This window comes from Anastrepha ludens, chromosome 5, assembly GCF_028408465.1.
Source record: "Anastrepha ludens isolate Willacy chromosome 5, idAnaLude1.1, whole genome shotgun sequence".
NCBI classification, from domain to species: domain Eukaryota; kingdom Metazoa; phylum Arthropoda; class Insecta; order Diptera; family Tephritidae; genus Anastrepha; species Anastrepha ludens.
Window position 1 is genome coordinate 5,316,303 of NC_071501.1, and position 24,527 is coordinate 5,340,829.

The 24,527-nt window shown below is 37.5% G+C and overlaps 1 protein-coding gene across 1 annotated transcript in view; it reads right to left on the minus strand.

The window, feature by feature from the left end:
- Window positions 1-1,557: 1,557 nt before the first annotated feature.
- Window positions 1,558-24,527, minus strand: part of LOC128863409 (lachesin) — a 146,832-nt gene continuing 123,862 nt past the window's right edge. Inside the window, exons 8-9 of the mRNA XM_054102543.1 lie at window positions 6,459-6,596; window positions 1,558-2,546 (exon numbers count right to left, since the gene is read on the minus strand). Of these exons, the coding sequence (XP_053958518.1) occupies window positions 2,095-2,546; window positions 6,459-6,596 (590 nt within the window). The 3' untranslated portion in view covers window positions 1,558-2,094. The remainder of the gene's footprint in view (window positions 2,547-6,458; window positions 6,597-24,527) is intronic.

The following is a 24,527-nucleotide window of genomic DNA, read 5'->3' on the forward strand; positions in this document are numbered from 1 at the left end:
GGCTGTCTGTAAAAAGGCGAATTTTGATGTAGCGAAGCTATGGTGTCTACCAGTTTTGCGTCCAAGCTAATTTCATAGACCTCGGCATGTAAAATACTGCTGTAGTCTGGAAGACTGTAGTCTTCACTCAATGATATAGAATGCGAAAAACGTCAGATGCTGTTAAAACGCCTACTTTCGAACTACAGGGTGAACGATATGAAGTGTTACCTATTCAAAACACCATAACTTTTTTTACGAAATTAGTTTTTATTGATTTCAAAGACAAAATTGTTCAAAATTGGTAACAATTTTAACATACCTATATTTACTTTAGCTCGATATGGCCACCTTTTGCCTTGACTAGAGCCTTCAAACGGTTATAAAATGAGTTGCATGCTGCACGAATGTGATCTTGAGGTATTTTGCCCCATTCTCGTATAATCGCTTTTTTGAGCGCATAGAATAGTCCATCGGATTTGCGTCTGGCGAATTCGAAAGCCATTGTGTGGACGAAATGAAGTGTGGAACATGATTTTTTAACCATTCTTGGTTCACACGAGCTTTATGAGACGGTGCCGAGTCCTGTTGGAACGTCCATGGTCTGCGACCGAAATGTTTGCGTGTCCACGGCTCTAAAGCAGCTTCTAAAGCATTTTCCCGATAATAAGTCGCATTCACTTTGACACCAGGCTCGATAAAAACGATTGGAGAGCGTCCATCAGCGGTTGCTGCGGCCCAACCAATACTTGCGATGGGAAATTGCTTCGAGTGGTCATACGTAGGCACGATCGTGCTCAATTGGGAAACACAATGTTAGGAAATTCACCACGTTCGTGCAAGCGCAACAACTCCTTTGCTCTTTCGCACCGAACTTTTTTTTTGCTAGGGTGAAAGATCGTGTGCTTTTTGGAACTTGTAAGCCTTGAACTTGAGCTCATTTTTCAATTTCATTTCTTTCGCCATTTTTTTTTCACTTCGCCGTGGATTTCATTCAAGTCGATCCTTCACTTTCCGAACCATTTCTGGCGTTGTTGCGGTTTTTTTTGGTCCACCTCCATAGCGTTTTGCAATGCTACCAGCATCATTGTATTTATTCACGTTGAGGTGACTGAGCTCACGAACAATGGCTGGTTGTGATTTTCCAGCCAATCACGCAAAAAACGCAATCACACCATTACTTTTGAATTCCATCACAGAAAAAAAAATTCAACAAAACTGAGACGCAAATGCTTTTGGTGGCTTATAAATAATATATTGAACTGTCATTAGAACAATTTTGACGTTGATGTCATGAGCTGTTTTACAGATACAAGCAGTGTGTCGCTTAGCAGACTCCCAGCCACTTTGTAGTGGTGGTGAAGGGAGAAATGTATTAATATTTATAAGGAAAAATAAACGTCAAGCGTAGCACATCACACTTTTTCTAGTACCATAGTTTTGGGTACTATTTGTGAGCATTTTTTTCCTGGCACACAGCAGTTTTAAGACTAATACTGCTTAATTTTTTGAAGTACTGCCTCAGTACTCAGTTGTTGTGAGCTTTTTTCAGTGTAAGTTTGTATTATTTTACGTTAGTATGTTACATATGCATATAATGGATATACTTTATACTATTTACAGCAAATTGTTTTAGCATAATTCGTTCATATTGTTGTTGTTGTCTATTTGAAACAATTGGCACATTTGTTTTTTGGCATTGTAGGTCATTAAATGTGTGTGGCTGTGTGTGAGAGTCTGATTAATTTCATCAACTGAATGCGAAAGTGGTGTAGCGCGAAAAATGTAAATACTTAGTATTACATAAATACAAGCAAAGGATAAATAATTAATTATAATAATAGCAACCTAAAGAGTAGTCATGCAATATCGAAAGCCTTTGCTATGTGGAAATGAAAATTAATACAAAAGTAAAAATAAAAATGTATTCCCTACTTACAGTTTTTTCTTACATTTACCTTCATTTGTGAAAATTCGCCAATATGCAACAAAAAGATATGCGAAACTTATATTTTTAATTAGTTGTATGTGTATGTGTGTGTGTGTTTTCTTGTTAGTGAGTTGTGGTTGGACTTTGATTTTCCGCTACATGCAACCGAAAATAAGCTCTTACGCCTATGTGTATGCTATGCTTATACTACACGTATCATTGTGCATGTGTATTGGTGTATGCGTGAGCGCATTCTCCATTGTAAGCTCTTTTCGTATTGTTTTGTAATTTTTTGCACTTAATACTACTTTTGTTGCTGCATTGGCAGTTTTCATATTCGTTGCTCTTGCCGGTACTTTTGCTGATGTTGTTGCTGTTTTTGGTAATGTTGCAGTGATCAGTGTTGAATGCAGCCACGTCGTTGCCAGCACACCGACAAACGCAATTAGCATTTCATAATTACAACATATTTGTTGCATGTGATGTTTGTTGTTGCAACAAGCATGTTGCAGCCACAATTGCGTTCTTGCTGCCGCACTTTTATCCTTTGACCAGTCATATCCCTTTGGATTTTCGCCAGTTAGCTTTTGTTCGGATTTGCCAATCTCATTCAGATTTGATTGGTACTTCGTGCCCACTGAAATGGAAGATAAACAAAGGCAGGAAATTCAGTTTAATTGAGAGTTTAAATGGCAATTGAATTTTCAAAGAAGCATTCAACAATTTGAAAACTCTATAAAATATTAGTAAATAAATAAATAAAATATACCAAGTAAGCTAGAAACAAGCACTTTTCGCCAAGAAAAATACAGATTTTTATAGTATCCATTGCGTATGCATTATTTGATTGGAGGAAGCATAACTATTGTTTTTCGTTTTTATAAAACATCATAAAGAATGAAACTGAAAATCAAAAACAAAATTTTTGTTGATACTCGAAGCTTAATGTATCCTCTTTTGTTTGATTTTCATACTAGTAAATGGTGATTTTTTAAGAGCTTTAGGAAAGTTTTTCAAAAAACACACGTGAAATTCAGAAAAATGTATGAAATTTTTATTTAAATCATTAAAATTATTTCATGCAAATGTTGACCGCGACTGCGCTTCAAATGGTCCATCCGCTTAGCCCAATTTTGGCATACTCTTTCCAATGTTTCGGTCGGTATCTCACATATATGTAAATGCTTTAATGTTGTCTTCCAATGCGTTAATTGAAGCAGGCTTGTCTGAATAGACATGAGTCTTAACATAGCCCCACAAAAAATAATCTAAAGTCGTTATATCACACGATCTGGGTGGCCAATTGACAGGTCCCGAACGTGAAATAAAATGTTCACCGAACTCGCCTCTCAACAAGTCCATTGTTAGGCGTGCTGTGTGACATGTGGCACCGTCTTGCTGAAACTACATGTCATACAAGTGAAGATAATAGCTAATAGCCTTTAGAATGAGTAGATGGTTGATTGGTTAGCTAAAGTGATGGTTCATCCAGAATCCAACTAGCGCTTCCGCACCATTTTGTTGCCACATCCTCGTTACCAACTTGTTTAACGGTTATTTTACAGCAAGACTATGCCCAGTATGTGCGGTTTAAGAACCTTATTAAGTTTGTTGGCGTCCAGGCCAGACAGTTACTCGAGACTCTCGAACAGTGGTTTGCCAAGGGTTAACATTCTGTCCTTCCATAGGGCAGCGCATTCACAGAGGAAATGGAAGATTGTTTTCTTTTTCTCCGGTTGCTTACAACTATGACAGTATGTGATCTTGTGGATGCATAATTTCTGCTTTAGATGGGCCATAACTTTCTGCTAACTTTGCCTGTTGTCTGGTCTCACCATCTACACTCCGCGATTTCAAGATATTTAAAGGAAATTGCATTCTTGACTGCACCTAATGGTGTGAGTACCGGTTCTGCAAGAGCGTTATTCATGGCAGATTCCCCTCTTGTCAGTTCGTCCGTTTTTTCGTTTCCTTCAATGTTCCCATGTCCCGGGACCCAGATTAAGGTAACTTTATAGTTTACGGTCAGGCTACTTATGCTTTGTTCCACCAGTTTAGAGCTTGCTGTAACTGAGTCCAGTGCTTGGATTACAGCTTGGTTATCTGAAAGAATAGCGATATTGTCCTTAGAAGATAAATCTGCGATTAGTGACCTTCAAGCTTCCCCAATTGCCAATACTTCCGCCTGGAAAACACTGCCAGTATTGGGAATTCGCACATATTTTTCAATTCGACGAGAATATACTTCATATTAGCTTGAGTACCATAATCCATTTTTAAGCCATCTGTGTCGACGGTAGTGTCGAAGTTGTTTAGTAAAAGTCCCTATCTGCACTTACTTAATACATTTTTTTTTTACATTTTTCCAAACTGTGTTTTATGTTGAATAGGGATCTATTATAGTATCTACATCCATATATTGGTAGAGCTTTTATCTATTAAACGTTGGCTTGCCAAAGTGTTGTGCCCTAATCTCATTCTTGTAAGTTTTACTAGGTCCTCTGTTGGGGTCGATTTAGGATATATCGTTCGTAGTTAATTTTTGCGGTTTTTTTTATACCAAATGGTAGTTTTGCCGTATGCACTATTTTGTTTGAGTGAGAAAAGTTTTCTGATGTAATTTTGAATATCGCTGGCTTAGTCATTATTGGACATATTAAGGGGGCGTCTCGGGCCCTCCTTTTCATTTAGATCGGTTAGTTCGTTGCCTTTAATTTGTACATGGCTTGGTAGGAACCCAAACAAGTTTCATCTTATCTTAATTTTGTTTTTAAGTAAATATCTTATGCTGTCTGCTTTTGTTTTTTAAGCTTTATATGGTTTCGACAGATGAAAGCGAGTCTTTGGCGGTGGCAAATTTACCTCGACTGTAGCTGGCAAATTTTCTAGCTTCATAGATGGTGGCCTCGGTAGTCTAGCCTGCCATCCCAGAGATTGTGGGTTCGAATCCCACGTAAAGCACGGCCGTCGCACTTTTCCAAACTTACCTACTTTCCTAAAAAAAAATCATTCCTCAACCCCCAAAAACCGTATCCTTCCAGTCCTCACTCCCGCACAAAAGTTAGCGCATTACTTGCATTGTGGCTGCTAAAGCAAGAAAAAACAAACAAAGAAAACTACACAGTTACACATTGCATCAGTGGCGCCAGCAAGAGGAAGCGGGCAATCGCGGTAACAGCGCAGACACACCAAAATTGAGTGAAGTCCTCAACCATCTGCGTGATCCTTTTGATAGAAAAATGTGAAACACAGATGGCTCGCTAAACAGTTAGGAGACGTTGTTCCTTACCAACGACAGTGCACATTCTCACTATATAGGACTGCTAGCGGCAGTCAATCATCACAATCAAGCAAAATAAAGGGTTTTCCAATAACAGGAGTTATTGGCGAATGGATTGCGCTATCGGGAGATGATTAACGATTTTTTATGGCCAGAATTGGATGGTATTGATCTTATTTTCGACAAGACGGCGCTTTTCTTTTGAGCCACGTGAAAGAGAAGGTCTACGCCAACAGCTCAGGGTCGATTCAAGACCTCAAAGATGAATTCGTGAGGCTATCGAGGACATATAGCAGCCACTTTGCGATTCGGTTATGGAAAATTCATGAAAAGGATACTGTCCTGTAAGTGTGGCCGTGGTGGTCATTTGCTTGATGTTATTTTCCACTATTAACGGCATACCTTCCTCTTTATAATGAAATAAACATCCGATCATTTTTATTAAAAAATAGCATTTTTCTTTGAATATCAAAATAACACCTCTGTTCTGGAAAACCCTATAGATTAACGAAACCAACGCAATAAGCCTTGTCGAGGCCTTATGGTCCCGAGTGGAGTGGACAAGGAAAAAAATGGCTATAATTCAAAATTCGAGCTATAGGTGAGAAATGTGCTGATTTTTTCGTATGTCACCAACACAATCTCAGTTTTGTCGTAATTGCTATCACAACCCAGTGACGTCAGCTAATTAGCTGATTCCTTCAAGTCGTTAACCGGCGACTAATATTGGTCATACCTCTGACGAGTTTCACACTATGTTCACTTTTGGTCTGAAGACATTTTGGATGAAGTCAGATATAATTTTCCATCCAGTAGGGGGAGTTTGTGGTTTGAAACTCAATTCTCTTAATCAATCAATACCGGCCATTACATTTATAGTTAAGTTACTCACATACCAAATTGTGTCGGAATCTAGTTCGTTTCTTCTGGCTGAAACTAGCATTCGCGTCAGATTTTTTTTTTGTTTTGAACAGTGTGTAAAATATTATCAGTCAAATGCATCATTTTGATGTTTACGCCAGGTTTGCAATGCTCGCATATCGAACTCGTTTATCATGCGAGTTACAGATTTTTCAGATTGTTTTTTTTTTTGGCTTGAAAATGAACACAACGCACGTACGATAAAATGCCCGTATAGACATAACGCAGAATATGAATTATTTTGCACGTCTGCTCTTTTCAAGTAATAGCATTACCAACAAACCAAAATTTACCAAAATTGTATTGCCCTACATTGCACTCACGAGCAGAGATTTATCAGAAACTTACATTTATCGATGACAATCACCGAATTTGTTGGCATCATGCCATAAATTGGCGTACTGAAAACATCCCAGGCTGGTGCTATTGTGGTGCGACGTGTTGTGGTCGTGGTTGGCGGCGGCAGCGTTGTTGGCGGACTGGACACTGAAAAACAGGAAAAAGAAAAACAACAGTGAAATTAAAGTTATTTTAATTTCTCCACCATAAAAAACGGAGTTTAGAAAAAGAGTGAAAATACCAGGCAAATTTTATGAAATTTAGACATTTTTTCTATAATCTATGTTTTAAGTACTAAAAATGTCTGATTTAACTGAAGTATTTTTAAATTTATTTTCACAAAAAAACAAAAAAATCTATCTGCTATTAACACGTATTACTTAAAAATGGCGCTAGAACCACACACAAATTATTTGAAACTTGCGGTTAAAATAAATCCGACAATATTTGTGGTGGCATTTTGTGGGATTTGCAGGGATTCCGCGCAAATACTTTTAATAAATAAATCAACTAACAGCGATTTTTGGCGCTATTATTTATTTATCGCATTCGAACACATCAATGTTGCATGGTGTTGTAAGCAACAATAAAAAAAGTGACTACATCAAAAAAAAAAAAAGAAAACGAAAAAAGAACGAAGCAAATGCTTACAGCTTAATTTTTTATGCTGGCCACTTTCGCTTAAGCCAGTATTTGTCACGGTATTAAACAGTGAAATATGCTAGCATAGTTTTAGGCACAAATAATCTGTGCGCCACTGTTGTTGTTATTATTTTTTCTATTGATCGCCCTTTTTGCTTCTGTGCTGATTTTAGTGGCTTTTCATGTTATTTATTGCCATTTTACTAACACTCTGACACAGAAAGTAAAATCGTTAAACGTAAAATTATTGCCAACTGGAGACCTGGTGCACACAAACACAGACGCAAGGGTATGTATGGAGTAGTAGAATTGTGCGTGTGTATGCACAAATAACAATCGAAAATACGTACTTTTTCTCTGTGGTAAACAATTTATTGTCGACTATTTATTTTGCTATTGAAAATTGGTACTCCCGCAGCACATTAATTGCTCAGTGGGATATTAGAAAGCAAGGTTTTATTGTTGGAAAATCTTTTGTAAATTAGTTTGAAGGGTTTTGGTACGAATTGTATCTATTAATTAAATACTACCATATCTTTTCCTGTCTTAGGAGAGTTTCAGGAGGGGAGACTTTACTATTTCTTACACAGCGCCTTTTCACCTTGAACTCACATTTCGAAAGACTTCCGATTGATCTTTGCGCGGCCATACGCAAGTTATCCACTCAGGTATCACTTGTCATCTTGCTGAGGTTCGTGAAATATGAAATATGGAGCAAGGACCTCAGCCGTGACTTAAAACCGGCCTGCAGTGTGAATATACAAGTTGAAGTCCAAACTAAAGACTGAGCCGAAACAGAAACGACAGGCGCTTTGTTCTGATAACTTCGAGTTTTTTCATTCAAAATAATTCCCTCTGGCCTCGATGCACTGTTTTGCGTGATCTAAAAGCTTTTCGAAAGAGTGTTGCAGGCCATTGACCGGAATGTCCTTCAGGATGCCTCCTTTTGGGTGGCCTCTGCGAAGGCAAAACGTTTCTTTTCATGGTTTTTCCGAATAGGTAGAAGTCACAGGGAGCCATATCAAGCGAATACGATGAGTGATGCGATGTGACAATGCGATTTGTAGTAAAAAAATCAGTCACAAGAGCGGAGCGATGAGATGGTGCATTATCGTGCAATAAGCGCCAGCTTCCTCCGTCGCGGAAATCAGGGCCAATTCTATGAATGCGATGCACAAACGCTTCAAAATGCCAGGATAGAAAATTGCATTGACGATTTAGCCCGCTAGCACGAACTCCTTGTGAACGATTCTCTTGGAATCGTAAAAACAAATGAGCATCGACTTGATTTTTGACTGAACCAAACCGAAACCAAAACGATTTTTTGGGTGGTGGCTGGTTTGGGGCCTTCCATTCGACACTTTGACGCTTAGTTTTTAGATTCATATTGGAAACACCTCGTTTCATCACCAGTTACAAAGTTGTGTAAGAAGTTCTCGTCTTTTCTCGCTTCTTTAATGAGGTCTTCCGAATGTTGAATTCTGAGGAATTTTTGGTCCTCAGTTAACTTGTGCGGAATGAAACGTCCACAGACTTTTCGTAAACCCAAATGATCAGTTAAAATGCGATAAATTTCAACTATGATTTCGGTTCATTTCTGATAAATTTACGGACCATTTCGATCGAATTTTCGCTGATTACTGATTTTGGGCGGCCTGTATGTTCATTGTCATTTATGTCCTAATAGCCAACTCTGAAACCTGTAAACCTCTAATGAACTCTGGCACGAGATAGGCAATCATCGCCATAAACTTTTTTTTATTAATTCCAATGTTTCGGTAAACGTTTTACCGATTTTGAAACAAAATTGTATTTTTGTTCTTTGTTGGAAACTAATTTTTGTACCGATGACACAAACTTACTGACACTTCAGACGCAATAACTTCACTGGAAGTCAGCTAGGGATGTGACTCCCAACGCACTAACTCATTCAAGAGGTGGTGGCATCAAAAACTTAAAAACTGTTTTATGACACTGGTCTTGTTTATTTGGGACTTCACCTTGTAATTCGATCTCGCGCTGACAAGAGGTCAAACTTTGCCTGCAGTTTGGTGCTTAACTACGAAAGATTCAAAATTAGCCCAAAGGAAGTCCCCAAAATCAAATTCGTGCGTGGCTCTATATTCCACGACTTTAGAATTATGTCTCCTGTCAGACCTCGTAGCTGAAACAACTAACAGTTACGTACCTATGCCACTCAGTACGTGTATCCATCAAAACCACTCTGAAGTCTAACTCTGTTTGGTCTCACCAACTGCGGTGTCAAAATTAGATCCAGATTTGAAGTTCTCTATGGTGAGCAGGCTTCATTCAAGTCCAAGCACTCAGTCAGTAGACTATTGTACTGGCCATGTTGACAAAATAAGATGAAGCAACCCAAGGGGAAACATACTGGGACAACCCACTAAATATGAAGCACTCAAGAGCCATATATGTAGAGTTCCAACAACCGAACATCTCTTCAGGGGCGGAGATAGGGTTAGTTCGGCCCACTATATATTTCAAAGCAAATTTGGCGCTTCAGATAATGTCAGTTCATTCAATAAATTTTAATATGATAATGCAATATTTTGCGACTGTCAATGATTCTTCGGAGGTGTCTCAAAAATTTTTTGTTTGCGGTTTTCACCAGAATCATCTGAAGGGATATGTTTCTTGAGGTATCTAAGAAAGGACTTTTATTTTCTTATTTTTCAATTTCTCATAGCACCCCGAAAGAAAAAAATAAAACAACATTTTGAGTTTCAGAGAAGTGTACATCCAGTCAAGACATTATTAGATAAATCCATCATATTTGAAAGTTTTTTAACATAAATATTTGGAGGGTTCCGGAACTATAAAAAAAAAACATAATTTTAAGTTGTATTCAGCCATATCTGTAGCCTACACTGGTAATATTATTTGTCGGTTATATTTTCAATGTAAGATCGCAAACTGCACAAAAAAGACATCCTACAAAATAAAAACAAGCAATGCTAAGTGGCATCCATGTGAGTATAAGCAAAGCAACAGAAGGGAGGGCAGTAGCGGTAGCAAGAGCACACTTGAACAATTTTAAAAATAGCACTCCAGCCAACTACTGAGAGGAATTAACCTTTTTTTTACTATAGCTCTAAGCCAGCAAGAACGAAACGTAGCTTGGAACGAAGAAAAAAGTTAATTTTGCGTTTTGCGCTACCTGCTCTGCTACCCATCTTTTCAACTTCAGAGCAGTAGCGAGCGAGAGTTTTGATTTTTAACTACGAATAAACGGAGCAATTTCAGTCCCTGCCAAGAGATGCTCAAATACTCATAACATCGTAGATTTTGCTTCAACTGATTAGGAAATTTGACACAATTTTCTGAATAAGCATTCATTTATTAAAGTAAAATATCAAAATGCAGAAACACAGTTTAAACACCTAAAGTCACCCTTAAGGATTGGACTCAAAAATGAAACTTATCACGAAAATATTGAGAAGACATCGTAGGCTAAACTACTATTTGTATGCAGTTCAAGAAGCGATGAACTTTGTTGTGGAAAACCGATGGAGAGGCAGATCTATATGTATCTGCAGCGACAGCCAACCACATCAGGGGTAGTTGAGACATGTAAATCTAGGCTGAACTATGTCGGTAAACATAACAGCCTGATGCTAACATGGGTCCCGGTACACGTGGGTATCATGGGAAACGATACCTCAGACTCCTTAGCTAAGATGGTCCACGGTCAGTAAATGAGTTACTACTATCCACAAGCGAACTTGGCAGGCTGAGAGAGGCTGCAGATGGACTAAACTGATGTTACCTGTCATGTCCGATCGACTGTCGCAAACCCTCCTGCCATTAAGCAGAAGGGAGTGCAGACAGCTGGTTTGACTGATGACGGGCCACTTTCTGTGGGCGAAGCATATGGAAAGGGTGGGCATCTCAGAGAGTGTACTCTGCCCAGCTTGTGAAGAGGAGGATGAGACGGCGGACCACTTACTGTGCGTCTGCCCCGCCTTCGCTCGAATCAGGTTTGAGGTCTTTGGCACTGATGTGTTAAGAAGCGACCACCTTGCCCCCTTGGCACCACAAGATCTACTCAGATATCTTCGGAGATCGGGTAGATTTAAAGAACATTAAATGGGAATCCATGGACTTAATTGATGTCTGAGTATTGCACTTGCTAGTTGTAGAAGAAAAAAAAACTGCAAGTTTTTTATTATTATGAAATCTGCAGATTCTGCTGAATAGAAAATGAAGCTGCAAGACCCATATGATGAATTTCAGAATCTTAGGGTCATATTCTGGAAAATTATCACAGGTCTGGCTACCTCTATGTCTCTATTCTATCCTATCTTTTTCCTTCTTTTACTTCTCTCCTTTCCTGCCATACTATCTATTCTTTCACTTTCCAGAGCTTTACATGCAATGGGCTTTGTAGCCTGAGTGTTTTAGGAATTACCAAATCTCTCGTTGCTTTTTGGCTCGACTTTTCAAATTTCAATTTCAAGTTCCTCACGGCAGTAAGATTGAAACACATTTTGTAAATTCTCGAAGAAAATAGAACAAAGTACTCTATACGCAACAATAAAAATAATACTGAAGGAAATAAAATATGATGTGGGAGAAAATTTGACGACAGCTGACAACCTTGGTTCGCAAAGATAACCGGTATGCGTTTAAAGCTAATCGAAGTTACTGTGTGTATCTTTGCACCCTTCAAGCAGTAAGACTCATAAGCATATACCACGAAGTGAGACATCTCCCTACCTCGTCAAGGCGGTGCAGCATGCTTTCATTGGCTTTGATTGTTCTGTAATTGCCACCAGTGGCCGTCAAATGACGTCAAAAATTTCAAAACTATCGTCCGATGAATCCTGCAGGTGGCTAAGCTTACGATGCCTGCTATTCCCGAATGTGTAGCCAGTTTAAGTGGGCAAAGGAGAGCAAATTTGGGATATTTATTGATGAGATAGAAAAATGTATGTGGCTTGAGCAGCTGCTTGCAGTTGACACATATTTGAGTTTACAACTAGCATTAGGAGGAACAATTGGGAGAAGCTGTTTAGTGCGCTTGCCTTGCGATATCGAAGGATCAGCAGGAGATGGATTTTGGTAACACTAGTAAATTTTACGAGTAATCCTTACTGCAGAAATTTACTAGAGCTTTTAGCATTTCTTAATATAGGAATAGTCGGCTTTCTCTCATGCACGTTTGAATTGAAGAGTCACTTACATTTATTCTGCAAAAGTTATTTTTAGCTCCGAGTGCAATTTACTATTTTATTTCTTAATTGTGTTTGGTAAACCAGCAACGCTTGCTTGCTGATCTTTTTCTGTAATACACACACATTCACATATCAGTACGTTGTATATAGAAGAACAAATTTGTATACCTCTACGCTGTAGTTTATGTATTGTTCACCATTTCATTCAAGCCTTAATTTGCGCTATTCAAGAAATAATGCAAACACATGCACACGACTGACTGCTCATGGGCACTTATTCCGTACATACACACTTCACATAAAATCCCTGCAGAAAATATAACTAGTTCAAGCAGTAATACTGCAAGTAAAGCTCACTGCAAGCAGGACCACGTTTTGGTGTACTTTAAAATAAACCAGAAATATTAAATTGTGTTGTGATTGCTTACTTTGCACTACATAGCATTTAAAGCTGCGGTGTACTCAAATCCTGGTACCCGATGGTGCATTCCCAAAGAGGTGGAAAGAGCAGCGTATTTTATTATTGCTAAAATCGGGAAAGCAGCGTCACCAGCCTCCGTCACACAGACCTTCTGTATGCTCGATACCGTTGGGAAGGTATTCGAAATAATATTAAACGCAAGATTACAGGAGTATCTAGAGGGACCAGGAGGTCTGTCAGTCAAACAGTTCGGTTTTCGCAGAACCAGATCTACTGTTGATGTAATAGGATGGCAGTTGATTCGGCAAAAAATGCTGTGAATAGGTAAACTTGATGGCACCAGAGAAGCGAAAAAATGTGCAGCCATAACTTTGGATATAAAAAACGCATTTAAAAGGCCAATTGGGAAAATATTTTGAATGCACTCAGCAGTTTCTTGGTGTCAAAGTACCTTATTAGAATCATCCGCAGCTACTTAAGCCAATGAGTAGTGCAAGATAATAAAGAGGAAGGGCTAAAGAGCTACTTTGTGTCAGGTATTGGTCCGCAGGGATCTGTTCTTGGATCAACCCTATGGAACGCTATATAGGATGACATTATTAAAAGCGAAATATCGGCGATTCGCACTCGTAGTGATTGATAAACATATCTATAGACTGTAACATGTAAAGGGTTTTCCAATAAGAGGTGGTATTTTGATATTCAAAGAAAAATGCAATTTTTTAATAAAAATGATCGGATGTTTATTTAATTATAAAGAGGAAGATATGCTGACCACGCTTACAAGATATCGGTGGCCAATTGTGATCACCTCTACGAGAGATAACACGGTCCCATAAAATACCAATGGTTTCGTTGATTGTGTGGCACGTAGCGCCGTCCTGTTGAAAATAAACGTTGTCCAGAACAATACCATCCAATTCCGGCCATAAAAATCGTTAATCATCTCTCGATAGCGATACATAACACCTAACCATGGTACCATAACAAGAATACAAAGGTGAATAAACGCCAGCCTGAAAGTAGCTCCCCAAACAACAGAACTGGTGCTGATCAGGAAGAGCAAGCAGAAATAAAGACTGCCAATATCAGTTGAATCGTGGACGCTAATTAAAGCAGATAAAACAAAACTGCAAGCCTTCGAACGAAAAGTACTCAGAAGAATTTTCGGAGCAATCAAAGATCACGGCGAGTGGCGGATAAGATGGAACGGCGAGCTAGATCAACTGATAAGGGCGAAAATGTTGTACGTTTCATCAAAGCGCTGCGGTTAAGATGGCTGGTTCACATTACAAGAATCGACGGTACGAGGACGCAGAAGAAAATTGTAGAAGCCAGAGCGTTCAACACTAGAGCAAGAGGAAGGCCGAGAACAAGATGGACCGACGTCTAGAGGACGACATCAAGAAACTTAGGATAACGAACTGGAAAAAAGTCGCAAGCGTTCCACACGTATGGAGGTCCCACGTGCAGCAGTCCAAAGCTCACAAAGAGCTGTAGAGCCAAAAGTTGGTGGCCACGATGTAGAACCACAGTAGGCTACTAAATACAGGGTGGCTGATGAAAGCCGCTACCAAAAGTTATCTGTTCCATTTGTGTTTTAATTTGCAGATTGATCTTTAAAATTTATTAAAATGGATAACTGGGACACGTAAACAAGAATTTGGATAGTCCGCCGCTATCACGCACTGGAGTCCGTAGTTTTGTTACATAGAGAGAGTACAGGCGGATGTTTGGCGGCGATCCCCCGAGCAGATGGACCATAATGAGACTGGTGAATAATTTTGCTGAGCAAGGAACAGTCGCAAGAAGGCCTTATCATCGAAACCCACCGGACAGAGGAAACGATCGCTGCTGTAGCTGCAGCTATACAAAGCAATCCAAGGGTTTCAACAAGAAGCTTATCTGCTCAACTTGGTGTCAGCCGACAGTCTTTGCAAACAATAATGCACAAAGATTTAGACTTACTTCCCTACAAAATTCAAATGGTTAACAAACTGAATGCAGCAGACTTGCCGATTCGCTTGGAATTTTGCCAGAAGATCCTACAAATGGTGGAAGAAGACCAAAACATGTTAAACTGCCTTTTCATGTCTGATGAGGCCCATTTCGATTTAAACGGCAATGTGAACAAACAAAATTGTCGAATATGGAGTACTTCTAACCCACAGATACTCCACGAGACGGAATTGCATCCTCTTCGCGTGACAGTGTGGTGTGCGGTTTCTTCACGCTGTATTGTCGGGCCTTATTTTTTTTGAAGAAAATGGTCACACCGTTACGGTTACTGGAGACCGTTATTTGAAAATGAGAATGAACAACTTTTTACTAAGATGCCGCACTTGTGTCAACGAGCATGGGGGGCATTTAAATTCAATTATTTTTAAAACTAGTTAAGCTACATTTAATAAAATTTAATGACCTTCAACTTGAAAAAAAAAATAAATGAATTCCATACACTAAAAAAAAAGTTATTTGAGTTTCTTAATGTAGCAAAATTCATCAGCCACCCTGTATGATATTTTGGCATGGTTTGCTACATAGATTCCAGACTAGCATTCAGGGAATATTTTACAGCTATTAGTATGACAGCGACAAAGGTTAACAAAGCGCTGATGGGTGTACTACCGAACATAGCAGGACCATAGGGCAACGGACTCTATAATGCTGAATCCCTCTCCAATCTGGGCTGTAGCAAAAAAGTGTAATTTTAAAGAAATACTGCAGGTCAATAGAGTAAGTGCATTGTGAACCGCATGTGTCTATGCGGTGGTGTCGGGCGATGCAACCTACGACATAGCCAGCAAAGTGCCTATAAATATAAATGTATTGAGGGTACTACCTCTTCTCGCAATGTACCAAGTCGACAGAGGAACTCAAACCAGCAGAAAGTTCTACCTCAATAGCTGAATGGCAATCAAAATCGGACCAGTCACCGGCCTTTTGGTGACTTTTTGGTGTGGACGCATAGGTTGACGCCACTGATTAACGAGTGGTTCTGTCGATTTTTTCCTGACACAGCTTTTAAGCGGACACGGATGCTTCTAAAAATATCTGCATAGCTTAGACTTGGATGGTAGTCCTTTTTGACCAGAATGCTTGGGCGAAGAGGAGGCTGTCAAACATGTGGCCTTTTATTGCATCATTTGTTGGAAAGTATGCTTGAATATTCTCTAAGAAATATAGCTCAAATTCTATATTATATTCCTAACACATTTCATCGGCTTACTGCTAGCTTGAATGACAAAAATATGCTGGAACACATTTTGAGATGCTCTGATTATTAATAAATATACTCACGACCGTTCAATAGTTCAAGTTTATAGAGCAACATGACAGATGAAGTTTAAAAAAGTTTCCTGCGACAATCGTTTTGAAACTGGTTCAATACAGCATAAATTGTAACCACTAAGTAAACACTTCAAATAATCCGGCTCTGCATAACATTGTGCCTAGTTTGTAAGTAGTCTCTTTGTAGCTATTCATAAAAACTAGCAACAGTAGGCCACGTGGTCGTCAATCTTTTGAAGAGATGCTTGCTTGTGTATATACACATGTGTTTATATGTATTCTTTTATTACCCTTTGTCTGTGTTTCTTGTAAATCGACTGGTTTATGCACCTTGTGTGCCATTGCGCCAATTATTCGACCGCTTGACACAGATTTTATGGCTGATCTTTAGTGTTTACTCATAAACTTCACTACTTAGATTTGATTTAACAAATTACGAATCGATTTTTGTCTGCCAAAGTGTCTGATAGAGCGGCAATTGCAATTATGGGAATACACCATTGAGGTTTGTTTTTATTATTTATATACAGTTGAATATGTGTGTGTGTGTACTCTTATGTGTGTATGTGCAATAGCTGGGCGTGAGTTGCAAAAAGTTATCATTGGAAATGCCCAGTTGTGTCTTTGTGTTTGTTCCTTGGGCTTGTTTGTACATACCATTTAGGTGGGGGCCGAGTTCGATGGCCACTGTGAGCTTAGAGTATCAAATCATAGAGCTTTTTTTCTAATAGCGGTGTGTCAGCTGAATTTAAAATTTTCTGGTACATTTCTACCATAAAAAACAATAAGTGCCGCATATTTAAATTAAACATTTTGAGTTATTCGACATACCAGTATTTATATAAAATGTGTTGCAAACCCATAATAATGGAATACTGGAGCGAGTATCAAAATCGATTGCGCAGCACACTACATTAGAAAATAAGAAGGTTCCTGGGTATTTCTTAACGATATTAGTGTTTATTAGGCCGGGTCAATTTGTGGGGAGGCAAAAAAATCGCCCATTGCTCTGTGAAAATCATATTCTAGGGATCAAAATAAGAAACTCTAAAACGAATTCTGATGTCCCCCAATTTGGGTCGAACTTTTTAGTTTCTTTTCTCATGTAAAGGCCATAAATGGTGATATTTTGAAATGATTGTATGGGGAACCCCCCAGGGGAGTTCCAGGGGGGTGCCACTGGCATGGGTGGATCGGCCGTCACGAATCGACTGCTTGGCGGATTTTACCTGTAGAAATGCTCATGGTACATATTTTAATGTTGGCATATTTCACATATAATTGTCAAGAGCCGTTAGGTTATGTTAGGTTACGTTGACTTGCAGCTGCGCATAGGCCGGTTCGGCCCATAGCGTTACCAGATGGAGTCCATTAGTTATGCGTTTTGAAAAAGTGCCCCCGAATGGTGACTAATTTTATTGCAATTTTAAGAAGACATTTCCAACCCACTGATAATACGACTTCCAATCTGTCTATGTTATGCGCCGCACTTTGAGTAAAAATAGTGAAACCTGAAAGAATATTATTTTTTATATATTTTCTTTTTAAACAACATCTGGGCGTGTCGTTTGAAATACTCTTTATTTGTATGTATATCAGTTTTCTCTCATTATGTGAAGAAAGATTCATGGAAGGAAATTATTAAAAAGTCAACGAGAGTTTTGAGCTAATTTAAACTTGCAATATAGTAAAATTTAATGGTCTGTAAACTGCGTATCCGATTTTTTTGTTTTTCATTTTGATAAAAGGTTTGAAATTTTGATGGAAGTGTGTTAATTTTTTATATTGTATATTTTTTTCAAGGCTTGAGGCATAGATTTTTACGATAATCATTGTAAAATGAACTATATTTTTGTAAACACTGAATGGAAATTAAAAAAAAAATGCGTTTCTACTATTGTTCGCATGAAGTATGAATAGTTCACTGAAGCATGCAAAACAATAAATTCTACAAGGAAGTTTGTGCTATCTTATCAGACAGTCAAACAGCTATAAAGGCCTTGAACTCCAACTCCATTTCATCCAAACTAGTCCTACAGTATAGAGAGGAGCTGGAAATACTTAGTCATGGGCTTGAAATCACTCTGATATGGGTTCCCGGTCACGGGAACATACAGGGTAATGAGATAGCGGATGAGCTAGCAAGAAAAGGTTCGACACTAGAAATAGCAGAGGAGGCGACAGTCTCCACCCCACTCAACACATTAAAAGCATCCACTGCTTCACACTATCATGCTTTAGTCGAAAGAAGATGGAAGCAACTAACTACATGTATTACAACAAAAAACACATGGCCGCCATAGAAAATCCAAAGGACGAATGATCTGTTAGGATGTCCTCGGCCAAACATCTCACGCATCACTGCAACCCTTACAGGCCATTGGAAAGTAGGTGATCATGCAGCTAGACTCAATCTACCCTTCAATCCTATCTGCACAAGCTGTCAAGCGGAAGGAGCGAAGGAAAGTCTTTTCCACTACTTATGTGAATGTCCAGGACTAGCTAGAGCACGACTCCGCTCCTTTGGTAAGCCTTTTTTGTAGCAAATTAATGAGATCTCAGACATCGAGATAAAGAATTTGCTGATATACTTGGACCTCTCTAGATGAATTTGACTTAGAACAACAAAAAAAAGAAAAAAAACAAAACATCATTATACGAGGACGGTGGTAGTAAAACGGTGCTGGTCACTAATTAGTATTATTTCAGTGGAAATACTCAACCCACTTCAACAACAACAACAACAACTATAGTTCGCAAAGTTTGGAATAGACAGGGCGTATGAATTACCAAAGAACTAAGTTAAATTAGACGATAAGATTTCACTACTCATATTCATTATGAATCATGATTGTACTAATATGTACAGAAATAGATATTTAGGAATGCGATATTTGACCAATTGTGATTTTTTTTTAATTTTGATAAATTTTTGTTTTCATTGAACTACAGTCTACAATAAATGTGATGCAAGGGGAAATTTCAAAAAAATTGGATTTTGTTTTCGCATTGTCTTAAAGTATAACATCTTAAAAATATTATGTGAAAATTTGAAATAAATCCGACAAATACTTTTCGAGTTATTTAACAGTTAACAAAAGGCGCTAACGACAACACTCGAAGAATGTTACATAGGAAAGAGGAAAACGATATTTTGGAAGCAACTACGACGGCTGAAGAACTATTTTATGGCCCAGAAATAGATAACACAGTATAAGTAATTAAATAATTCGTATAACTCTACATAAATCGATAGCACAACTTTAAATGCGATTTTCTCAAAACTATGTTTTTTGAACTGGTGACCAGTGTAACTTAAAAACAGCTTGGTAGATTTCAATAAAATTTATACTGGTTTTTAAAAACATAAAAAGCTCGTGCCTGGCCGTAGATGTTGTTTTTCAAAATTTTTTATTTTTTTTAACAATTAATTGTCGATTTTTTTTCGAAAATCTGAAGAATATTTCCTCAAGGCCTTAACTTTGAAAAAAAGCTTTGATCAGGCACAAGATATCTATTAATAAAACTATTTTCTCTTGCCCGATTGATTTTAGATAAATCTCCAAAGGTTTGTGATGATCACCGCAAGGGTCTTCTGAAGAAACGGGCTCTACACAAACAGTTATAACTTTTACAATGATTATTATTTTTTTTTAATTTTGCCTAAGTCAAGTCAAAACATGATGTATTAATGCTATGTAAAAAAACATAAACATTATTGAAAATCATTTTTTTCGCGCCTCTAACTCCATAAATCAAATTTTAAATTGGTTTTATCTGTTTAATCCTTATATGCAGAAAATATTGCATATTTGGAAAAAAATCATCAAAACTCAAGAGGAATACTGAGCCACTTCAAACTTACACTTAATTATATTAAATTTAAATCCGAATAAAAAGTTTGAAATTTTGGTTAAAATTTGTTGAATTTTTATAATTTTTGTACAAAGTTTGCAACCTTGTCAACGGAGGTAAATATTTTTCCGAGAACTTGCTACATTTTGGGAATTTAGTTGCTGATGAGTAAACTGAAGATCAAAAGATTCTCGGAACAAATTTCATACTAATTAACAAAACATTTTTCTTGTTATAAGAATAATAAGAAATTTCTTGAGCTAACAATACAACAAATATAAGTAAAAAATATTCATTGCTAAATTCAACGGTCTCACTATAATATTTGCTTTCTTTGCAATTCTTAAATTTATTTTCTTATTTTTCCGACACTCAATTCGGCACTTATTACATTCTCATCAATTTTATACAGTTGAGAAAAAAGCAGCCTCAAGTACTCGACTGTATAATTTTCCAATATTTCATAGAAACTTTATAAAAATATGCCACACAAAAACTTTCCAATATTCAATAAGTTTGAGTTGATTTTTTGCAGCACAGTGAAATCGCTACCTCTTACAATAACTTACCACAAAGGCTGCACAAGCCTTGTGTTGACAGAAGGGTATAACAAACCACCTGAAGCACTACATTTACAGCAAACGGAAGCACAGCAACAGGAAGGTACTTAAAGAGGAGCTGAAAAAATTACGACAAAGTGGCATTGCAGGCCAAACAGGATATAAATGTGTTTAGGTGTGAAAGTGCATTGATTCCCTTGCGCCTTTAATTTTTTTTTTATTCCATTTTCATTTTCATAGCTCAGCACCTCTTCATTGGCTACAGCTCAGTAAATTTAATGGCAGTGCTCGAATATCCCAACAATCCACGCATTTCAACAAGTCCGAAGGAAGGGAATGAGAATGGTTTGTGCTCAATACTAGAATCGGCAACCAGAACCTGTTGGACATAGCAGATGTAGGGTCGCAAAGAAAAATATGCAAATAAAAATATGTATTAGGTGAGAGAGCGGAAGGGCGGAAGAATAAAAAAGGATTTATTACGAGCTCTCGAAGTGTTGTAATGAATAAAGGGGAATGATTGGAATGAATGTAATAAAATAAGCAAAATGCCACAAGGAAATGTGACAGTGTGGACAGAAAATGTGTAAATGTGGGAAGGTAATTGGTAAGCGAATCCGAAATCTCGAAAAGAGTAGAGTAGAAGACAAAAGAAGGGCTAATATGTGTGGAGATGTAAGACAGAAATGTTTGGTGTTTGCTTTCAGGTTTATTAAACTTCAGAAAAATTTAATAAAGAAGTAGTAAAACAACTTTGGGCTCACGTTTGTGTATAGAAAACTCAATTTTGATGTTTAAAATATGTATTAATTTTTATCGGAAATTTAAATTTTCGGCACCTTTGTATGAGGTTGTGGTGTAAAATTGTACTGGCGTAAGTTACTCTCTCAATGATATGAATATGTAAGCTTTGTATGGAAGAAGAGTGTCTTGCCATGTTAGTATTACTGGCATTGGCTGGAATTGAGCTCTTGGCTTAGAAGCTGCTGTTATAGGCATTGCTGTTGGACAAATGAATGGGTACTGCCAGTCTAGCGCATATATACTTGAAAATTCTGAGGTTTATTCGAGGTACGTGATAACATTGTTTAGTCCTAACGTTTATTTTGCAGAGCTCAGTCATCAGAGCATTCCAAGTCTTCCAATTACAAGACCTCCTGTAATACCAATGTATGTAACGGGAGATTTTTTAATAGCTACAGGAAAGTTTTTCAAAAAAACACTCGTAAAATTCAGAAAAATGCATGACATTTTTATTTAAATCGATAGTAAAGTCCATATAATTTAATGTTTGAAGATTATTTCATGCAAATGTTGACCGCGACTGCACTTCAAATGGCCCATCCGCTTAGTCCAATTTTGGCATACTCTTTCCAATGTTTCGGCCGAAATCTCACGTATAAATGCTTTAATGTTGTCTTCCATGAGCATTAACATAGCTCGACAAAAAATAATCTAAAGGCGTTATGTCGCACCATCTGGGTGGCCAATTGATAGGTCCCGAACGTGAAATAAAATGTTCACCGAACTCGCCTCTCAACAAGTCCATTGTTACGCGTGCTGTGTGGCATGTGGCACCGTCTTGCTGACACCACATGTCATGCAAGTCAAGCTCTTGCATTTTGGGCAAATAAAAGTTCGGTCCAATGATAACTCCAGCCCATAAAGAGCACCAAACTGTGACCCTTTCTGGATACATTGGTAGCTCTAGCAATTGTTCTGGCTGATCTTCACTCCAAAATCGACAATTCTTTATTTACGTACCCATTGATCTAAAAATGAGCTTCGTCGCTGAACACAATTGCGTTACGGTAGGTCATTCGGCTTCAATTCTTGCACCAGCTGTATTTTGAAAGGCTTCACACCTAAATCCTTTCGCAAAATTTCCCACGTTGTTGAGTAACAGAGGCCCAATTGCTGCGAACGGCGACGAATCGATAATTGATGGTCATCATTAACACTGGCCGATACAGCTGCGATATTTTCTTCAGTTCGCACTCTACGTAAGCGTGTTTTTAGTTTGATGTCCAATAATATAAATTTGGTTCTAAATTTAGTCACAAAGCTCGAATAGCCGCTTCAGTGGGTCGAATAAACTGACCATAAAATGGAAGAAGCGCGCGATAAATTTTCTTAACAGATCACGCATTTTTATAATAAAATTCAATGATTTGCGAGTGTTGTTCGTTTTTAAGACGATTCATGGTTAAATTATAGACCAAACTGAAAATGCTTGACAGTGTCTGCGTCTGCTGCTTAAACCAACTGTTTAAAAAATATTTAGAATACTTGAAACAACGGCCAACGTCATTAATGAAAAGTATAAACAAAATAGGACTAAGAATGCTACCTTGGTGCTCCAAAAGTTGACACAAATGTATGAGATTTAGCACAAAAATTTCTACAAACGAGATTCTATTTGACAAGTATGATTTCAGCCACTAAACAAAAGCAGAGTGGAAGCCTAGATTTTCAAGATTATTTATATTTAATTTAGCTAAGTTTTCAAATTTTGGGAAAGCGTTAAAACACTAAGAATTTGCTGCTATAAGATGTGTTTAGTAAATTTTTAATGTGTGGGAGTCTAATATCCGACTCTTAGTCACACAAACATTCCCACACCGCTGCAAGCAGAGTTCGATGGGAAAACTGGTTTCATTCAAAGAGGATTTTGAAAGAAGTTTAATTTGTGGAAGTGCGCTTTTTCTTTAATATTGTATCATTTTTTCAAAATAAATTAGTTACTCACATACTTTTTTGTGTGCATTAATGTAATAAAGATTCTAATTTTTATTTTTTTTTTCTTATTCGGCTAAAGTTTTTCATGCGAAAAATGCGCTATAAAAATTGCTAAAATTTTACCAATTAGTGTCAGTCAAATAGCTGCCATTAAATAACCATAGATAAACATTACAACTAATTTATTAAAAAATTATTAAATTTTTAATAATTAAATTTAATAAATTTATGATTTTTCGGAGAATTTATTAACATTGAAGAGACCGCAAAGTAGCGTCCTTTTTTACATTCACTTGAAATGGAAACATTTTTAGCAAACTTCAATCAAGTCAATGGTGTGTAGAAATTTACTCTATTCGTACGTGAAAAGTATTGTGAATCACTGAATGAATTACACACTTCCTTATTTGTGTGTGTGAGCGTACTTTTTGATGCAGATAATGACTGTTGCGAATTCTGAAGTGTTTAAAGTGCCACTCAACGGCCTATTAATGATGCTACGTGTTGCAGCTAAAAATACACACCTACATACGGGCATACATTCCACTCTACACAGACTCGAAGTACTTAGCTTTTTTTCTATTTAGTAGCAACCGTTTTTTTTTTTTCTATTAATGGCAATTTGCGGCTGACAGTTAACATCAATAGGATGAAAGATATGCCACAAAACCTACACCTGTTTACGCCAAATATGCATGTATATACACATTTACATATGCATACATGTTTTTCCGTCATACGTTTCGCCTGTCGTTGATGCATGAAAACTGAATGGTTTATAGTTTAATTGCTGGGTATTCGTTTTTGCCAGCAACTGTGACACTTCAATAACTCGTTGAGGTTTATCCATTTACTTCACAGCTGCCCCGCAAATTCACACATTCACATACTTACAGAGGATGAAAAGCTCATTGCACTGCTGTCGTTAGGGATAATTGAATTTTTCATTCCTATGTTTTTGCGATTTTTTCCTTGCATGCTTTGCTCGATTCTAGCAAAAAGTGGCGCAAAAAGTGAAGCATTGGTAATGTTGTTCAAAACCGCAAATATGTTCAACCATTTAACACGGGGTTAAAAAAAAGTTGGCTGGATATTGCTCAAGCTGTGAGTACTTTTATGTGGGTATTAAGCGAAACTAACAAAAACAGGCAAGAAAAAGCTGCACTCGGAAATGATTTTTTTTAGTTTTGTAGAAATTAACTCTCATTAGGTTCATTAAAGCTAACTATAAATATGTGTTATAAAAAAGTTTGAACATTTCTACATAAAATTTCAGCCACTTTGAGCTATTTTACTGCCATTAAATAGTCATAAGTGAGTATGAGGAAAAAACAAAAAAAGAGTTTTTATAGATTTTTTAATTTGATTAGTAATA